Here is an 8,049-nt window from a genome sequence, read left to right as displayed (position 1 = left end):
TAACCCCCCCCCCCCCGGCCAATATTTGTTCTGTTTTCGAAAAAAAATAATCTTTTTGGCAAAAAGTATTACTTTTATCGTGAATATAAGAAGATTAGAAAATTGCAAATACTAAATTCCATTGTATCTTTAAAATTACAAATATCAAACCTCAATTGATTTTTTTATTTATACTAAAAGTGACTGTTCACTTCGATAGGCAACTTTTTTTTAAAGAGACTGGTCATGATAATATTTTATAGTTTAAAAACCTGATCCATCTCAGCAAATGCTGACTTGGTGATAAGATCTTGGCTTGCTTGTTCAGCATTCTCGTCCTTCAGGAGTCCATACATGTCCTTAATAAGTAGGATTTCCAGTTTTTTTCTGAATCAATCCGGATCCGGTACCTGTTACTGTTAAGAATGCCAAACAATTAAAAACTTTTGGAGCTTTTTTACCAGACTTTACATAAAATTGATCTTCCCCTTAGTTTGGCACTTTTTTGATAAAAATATTCTGATCCTTTCAGCACGTGGTGGTTCAAATTCATAATATTCGGCCTCAGGGGATTAGAAATTATTTTACCTTAATCAATCTCTTGAGCTCCTTTTTAGTGATAGTTCCGTCACTGAAATAATAAAAAATTATAATTATTGTGTAACAGGTAAAAGAATTAGAGGATAGAATTGTTTACATTTTATCATACAGTATAAGAACCATAAAATCGAAAATTCCACGGGCAACCTCCGATAGTGGTAAATATTATCTGTGAGAAATTGAGAAATCCATTGTTATATTACAATTGCTTGAAACTTTTTATTTAAATAAAGATCTAACTCTGCCCCGCCCACAATAACTAGAATAACTATTAACTAGAATAACTATTAACTAGAATAACTATTAACTAGAATAACTATTAACTAGAATAACTATTAACTAGAATAACTATTAACTAGAATAACTATTAACTAGAATAACTATTAACTAGAATAACTATTAACTAGAATAACTATTAACTAGAATAACTATTAACTAGAATAACTATTAACTAGAATAACTATTAACTAGAATAACTATTAACTAGAATAACTATTAACTAGAATAACTATTAACTAGAATAACTATTAACTAGAATAACTATTAACTAGAATAACTATTAACTAGAATAACTATTAACTAGAATAACTATTAACTAGAATAACTATTAACTAGAATAACTATTAACTAGAATAACTATTAACTAGAATAACTATTAACTAGAATAACTATTAACTAGAATAACTATTAACTAGAATAACTATTAACTAGAATAACTATTAACTAGAATAACTATTAACTAGAATAACTATTAACTAGAATAACTATTAACTAGAATAACTATTAACTAGAATAACTATTAACTAGAATAACTATTAACTAGAATAACTATTAACTAGAATAACTATTAACTAGAATAACTATTAACTAGAATAACTATTAACTAGAATAACTATTAACTAGAATAACTATTAACTAGAATAACTATTAACTAGAATAACTATTAACTAGAATAACTATTAACTAGAATAACTATTAACTAGAATAACTATTAACTAGAATAACTATTAACTAGAATAACTATTAACTAGAATAACTATTAACTAGAATAACTATTAACTAGAATAACTATTAACTAGAATAACTATTAACTAGAATANAAAAAACGATCGTTTCTTTTTCGATTTTTCGTCGTCGTTTTCATAACGAAACGATCGTTTTTCTGAAAAATGAAAACGTGAACATCCCTACTCGGAGACCTAAGAAATTTCAAACAATAGATCAAATAATCTAAGTTTGAAATATGGCAGGTTATTACGATCAGGTTGCAAATATATAAGGATTACAACATTTCAGTTTGTGGCAAATTCTCAATTCCTTAATCAATTTGTTGAATTCTAGACAAAAACGCCATTAAATTTAACCTAAAGAAATACATTTATAGCCCTGGTAATTGTCAAGGGTGAAGAAAAGTTTCAGTATACCAAAATATACACAGATTCCATGGCATTATATTTATAGTATTTTTTCTAAGGACACTCTGAATTTGCTTGTTCCAGCCTGTATGTTTAGTGTATAGTGTATGTGTAGGGTTTAAGGGCTTCAAAGAAAGTTTATTGCACGTTTACCAATTACAGCGTTAAAGCCGAATTCAAGCATTGTAACACCTTTAGGCTGACTAAAGCTAACTTTTCAAATATCATTGATGTATAAATATATAGATACTACATTTTATGCTTATTCACATTTATGTATAACTTTACATATACTGCAGTTTATACGGATGTATATTTATGTATAAATAAACAGGTACTACAGTTAAAAATGTTTAAATTCAGTTTAAGGTTCAGTGTTCAAATACAAACCACACCTTCGGGCATTTAAATTCTTTCGAACTTTTAAAATACAATTTAATAAATTACGCATTTGGTTTAAAGGGACTGACCGGCAATGTATGTTGGATGTAGAATTGTAGAGAAATTTTATAAGATTCATTTTATACTTATAAAACGTTTTAAAGATCTTTAATAACTTAGTTTGAGTGCAAAGCCGACGTTCAAAATCATCAATTTGGGTGGGTACGTTTTGAGAATTTTTTTTTAATTACTAAATAACGACGAAAATACGCAACAACCATACATTGCCAGTCACTCCCTTTAAATCCATCCAATGCTAACCCCTAATCTTGACCCTTCCTCCCCCCCCTCCAATCCCTCCCCACACCCGGCCGTCTAAACTTTGATTTTAAGAATTGTGTGAGTAAGAGCCATAAAATACACAATCTCATAAAGTACATATTTGTATTTTTTTCCATTTTTCACCCGTATAATTATTTAATAAAATGAATGTGAGAGATCTTGAAACCCAAAAATTACCCAAAGTGTAATATTTTAATATGACATTAGAGACCATAATTTTNATATTGCCCCTCCAACTATTTAGAAGAATAACCAACTTCTTAAGTCAGAACGTTACAGTGGTTTTTGATCTTACTGAAGTTTGCATGCACTGTATTTGTTCAGACAACTGAATTGACAAGAAAAAATGAAAACAAAATTTTCAAAATATTTTTTTAGAAAGGTGGTTCTAGTAAATTATCATTTTTTATCAATAAGGATGCAAATGTGCCATGTTATCCTGGTGGCGGGTTGGATTACCTGTTAACATCAAACACCCTGAATATTCTCTCTAGGACTTCCTGTGGGGTTCCATCGGTCATAATGTAGTAGACGACCTAAAAGATAAAGAAAATAAATATTTGAAAAGATAGAAAATAAATTTCAAAACTCACCATGAACTCGACGAAATCGATGACACCATCGTTGTTCGAATCGTAAATCCTAAAAATACGAAAAATTTCAAGAAAAGTTTTTTCATTGAAAATTAGTTTTTCTTTTATTAAACCTGAATACATGAGACTCCATCTTGCTTGCATCTTTTTTAGGGAGAGCCTGTTAAACAACTTTTTATTAAAAACAAATTCTACAAAAAAGTTTTTTATCAAATAAAGTTGAATTATCCATGTAAACAAAACCACATATTTTTGGTTATTTCAAATTTCAAAAATAATACGGAATTTTCAGAAATGTAGAAATAAAGTCCTATCGTTTGATTTATAAAATAATTCTATAGCATTTCAAGAAATTTGTGCTATAAAGTCAAAGTTTCACCCTATACAAAACTAGATGAAGGACCCGTGAAAAAAAAATAATAACATTTTTTTGGCTGGCTATAGGCAACATGTGTATATACAAATGTCTTGTTTTATCATATAGAATAATACGAAATACTGTGAGGACCAGAAAATTCTCTGGAATACACTGTTAGAAATGCCATTTTGTAAATTTTCGATATCATCATATTTCAGGCCTATATAACCAGTATATAGAAGACATTCATTGATATATCGTTAGTTGTAAAGTTGTTCATGATAAGGGATATTTGCTGTCAACGCAAGATATGGAATTCATGCTTGTAAATTTCAACACAAAACAGGTGAATATATATAATATACATATACGCTATACAGGGGGAGTCAAAAAAAAGTGTGATTTACGCCACCTGGTGCAACATTGTACCTTTTTTGTGCAACTGTCCTGTACGGTGTTATTTCAATATTTTTTGAAAATCCGCGAACTTATTTTTTCTTTCAAATTCAAAAGTTCAGTAAAACAAAAATGTGAAAATAAATTATTTCTATCGAAATCAAAAATTTAAAAAGATTGGATCACAGAATCGCAGAAAATTTGCAAAACTGTAATAAGAAAATTCACAATTTTCAGTTCTGGTCTATTTTTTAAGGAAAAGTTATTAAATTCTCTAGTTCCTTTCTTCTTAGTATATTTTAAAGTATTTAATATACGCTGTTCAGTTAAAACCTTAAGAACCATAGAAAAACAATTTTTCCGTAAAAAAAAGACCAGAACTGAAAATTGTGAATTTTCTTACTACAATTTTGTAAATTGTCTGCGATTCTGTGATCCAATCTTTTGTAGAATTTTAGATTTCCATAGAAATAATTTATTTACATATTTTTGTTTTTCTGAACTTGTGATTTTGAGAGAAAAAAAGTTCGCGAATATTTTTGGAGTACCAAAAAATTAAAAATTTTCTATTTTCTAAAAATATTGAAAAAACACCATTCAGGAGAGTTGCACAAAAAAGGTACAATTTTGCACCAGGCGCCACAAATCACACTTTTTTGACTAACCCTGTCTATATACAGGGTTACCCACAAAAGATAAGACTTCAGAGACTACTGTACGGAATTTGTTTCTCTATATTCATGATGTCCTGCAATTGTAAACTTGTTTGTTTCTTTGTCAACTAGCTGAATAATCCATTAGATTACACTAGATCTAAGGCAGAATACTGGGATTGTCATATTTTTATAGTTTCTGGTCGTCTTTACAGTCTCATCCTGTGACTAACCCTGTATATATACAGGGTTAAACACAAAAGATAAGACTTCAGAGACTACTGTACGGAATTTGTTTATCTATATTCATGATGTCCTCCAATTGTAAACTTGTTTCTTTGTCAACTAGATGAATAATCCATTAGATTACTATATCTAAGGCAGAATACTGGGATTGTCAAATTTTTATAGTTTCTAGTCGTCTTTACAGTCTCATCCTGTGTGGGTAACCCTGTATATATTTGTATTTATAAAGTCATGTTTGTTTATTTTTTGAAAATTCTTTTCCCCTTCATATTATCTCATCAAAATCCTGAAATCTTCTTCAAGAAAGACGAAAAGACACATAAAAAAAATTCTAAAACTAAACGTTATAACATTAGAAGTTCCATTACAGGTCAGTTGTTAGGATGTTGTAGAGCTAGACATATTTGGACATTGTATTTTTGAAATCATGAAGGAGATTTAGCCGTGATAATGTTTTAATCATTAGATTTAACACTTTAAGGTACAAAACAAATTTTTCATTATTGCTCATATAATGGTTTCAAGGGTACCGTTGTGAACTTAAGAACTGAAGAAAATTGAAAAGGAATTCATTATTTGATTTTACATTTGTAGTTCTATGAACTAGTTTGTAAAGAAGTTGTAAACAAAACACATGATTGGATATTTTATCTTTCAATTAAGATTTATTTTAAAAAGTTTCCTTTGACATCATTTCACGGAAATCCTTCTTTTTCATCTTTCCGTTTGGGTGCTCAGCAACAAAAGCATCAAAATGCTCACGAACCTACACAATAATAAAATGTTAGAAAAAAAGTAATAATTATTTAATTGTTTACAATCTTCAAAAAAATGTTATTTTCAATTGTGGCTTTTCTACAAAAGTGACGACAGGAAAACAATAAAAATTATTAGAAATCAACACTTTTAAATCTAGAAAAACGACAATATCTTCCACATTATTGATCAGATAAAGGTTTCAAGGGTTACCAATTCAAATCGGGCATTGTCATCTTTGCATGTAAAGTCAGTTGAAATTACGTTTACAGTCCCTTTAAATAGTGAAAAGTGTTGTTGAGGGGGAACAGCTGGTTTTTAAAAATTCAATTGAATTATTGCAGTATCTCAGATAGTGAAAATTTGCAAAATTGTATACGCTGTGCAAAAGATGTGCGGAAAAATGTGGTGCAAATTACAGTCACGAAATTTAATTCATCTGAGAACTTGAACTACTGGAAGAAAGAATGGGGAGGGGAAAGAAAAGAAGGGGGTGATATATGAAATTTAAAAAACTAGATAATACCACAAAAATATGAAAAAATTTCTGGGACACTAAGGGTGGGAGAAAGGAGAAAATAACATGAGTATGATGGAGAGGGGAAGGGATGTACGAAAGTGGAAACAGAAAAAGTAAAAAAGGAAAGAAAGATAAGAAGAGTGCAAGCGTGAGGGATAAGGACACAATGATGCAGAAAGTTCTCGCGTCTAAATCTATGAAAGTTTCCAAGTACTTAGTCATTTGTCTTACGGTTGGACTGCAAAACGTATCATGTTCTATATAAACTGTCTCTTAGTCTTTTAACAGTATCTTGTTCTATAATAACTGTCTGTTAGTCTCTTAATAGTATCCTGGTCTATATACACTGCCTGTTAAGTCTTTTAACAGTATCTTGGTCTATATAAACTATCTGTTTGTCTTTTAACAATATCCTGGCCTATAAATAGCTGTCTGTTCGTCTTTTAACAGTATCTTGGTCTATATAAACTATTTGTTCGTCTTTTAACAATATCCTGGCCTATATATAGCTGTCTGTTCGTCTTTTAACAGTATCCTGGTATATATAAATTGTCTGTTAGTCTTTTAACAGTATCCTGTTCTATATAAACTGTCTGTTAGTCTTTTAATAGTATCCTGGTCTATATACACTGTCTGTTAAGTCTTTTAACAATATCCTAGCCTATATATAGCTACCTGTTCGTCTTTTAACAGTATCCTGGAATATATAAATTGTCTGTTGGTCTTTTAACAGTAGCCTGTTCTATATAAACTGTCTGTTAGTCTTTTGATAGTATCCTGGTCTATATAAACTGTCTGTTAGTCTTTTGGGGGCTATATAAACTGTCTGTTAGTCTTTTGATAGTATCCTGGGCTATATACACTGTCTGTTAAGTCTTTTAACAGTATTTAGTCTACATAAATTAAACTTTAAAACAATATTATTATTAAACATTGAATTTATAGACTCTGTTTACTGGCAGATTAATAAATTTCCTCCTGTTGCATTTCCAACTAAATTTGCTAAAAACAACTTTAACACAACACATTTCAGATTGAAGGAACTTTCGGTGTAATTTGAGGTGACTTTACAATTTTAAGTGACATGCCAGATTCAGATACAGGTGTAAAGGGTATCACTGTGAATTGGTAAAACCTTCTATAAAAGGCGGGGTGCAATTGAAAAAACGTCCTTAGTCCATTTAAAAGAAAACCTGAACGGGAGTCAATCCACTTGATTGGGCCAGAGCTTCGGCATTTTCCTCTGTCAGGACTGGCTTTCCGTTCTTGGATCCCATACTGCCTGATTATACCGCCTGTTTTTGCCTGATTATACTGCCTGACTGGGAGTGTGTCTGAGACTGCCTGAATATGTCTAGTGTCGCTCCGCTCCCTTCCATTTCTTTTATCTATCTATCCTATTACATTCCTCGTAGGGTCTCTATATCTACCTAACTCGACTATCTATATCTCTATCTATCTATCTTATTATCTTTAAATATCTATCTATATAAGCTTATTCATAAGTTATTGTATTTATGTATTTATTTATAATATTTTTGGGGAAAGAATATTTTAACTGATTTCCTATAAAACTATGAGTCATGAGCTAGCTTGCTATTGGTTAAAGAGATATAAGCTGCTCGGCTATTGGTCCAAAAACCGGCTAGTTCAATGCACAGGTGGATAATGTTAGAAACGATGCATTTTTGCACGAAATATGAAAAATCTGGCAGTGCCAATTTCAAGTGCAAAATATATCTTAATTGAAGAAAATAACAAAAATTATATGTTCAAGAGGTACAGCTGAAAGGCCCAAAATTAAAAGTAT

General features: G+C 30.1%; 1 protein-coding gene across 1 annotated transcript; it reads right to left on the bottom strand.

The window, feature by feature from the left end:
* Positions 1–221: 221 nt before the first annotated feature.
* LOC111717218 (neuronal calcium sensor 2) lies at positions 222–7,595 on the bottom strand. Its single transcript, XM_023492733.1, has 7 exons — positions 7,433–7,595; positions 5,646–5,729; positions 3,424–3,470; positions 3,311–3,359; positions 3,177–3,253; positions 568–610; positions 222–338 (listed from the first exon to the last, which is right to left on the bottom strand). The coding sequence occupies exons 1-7, from the start codon at positions 7,514–7,516 to the stop codon at positions 237–239; spliced, it is 486 nt and encodes a 161-aa protein (XP_023348501.1). The 5' UTR covers positions 7,517–7,595; the 3' UTR covers positions 222–236.
* Positions 7,596–8,049: the final 454 nt, after the last annotated feature.

This window comes from Eurytemora carolleeae, unplaced genomic scaffold, assembly GCF_000591075.1.
Source record: "Eurytemora carolleeae unplaced genomic scaffold, Eaff_2.0 scaffold2433, whole genome shotgun sequence".
Classification (NCBI taxonomy): domain Eukaryota; kingdom Metazoa; phylum Arthropoda; class Copepoda; order Calanoida; family Temoridae; genus Eurytemora; species Eurytemora carolleeae.
Note: the sequence above shows the minus strand (reverse complement) of the source record. Positions and strands in the feature narration are given on the sequence as shown.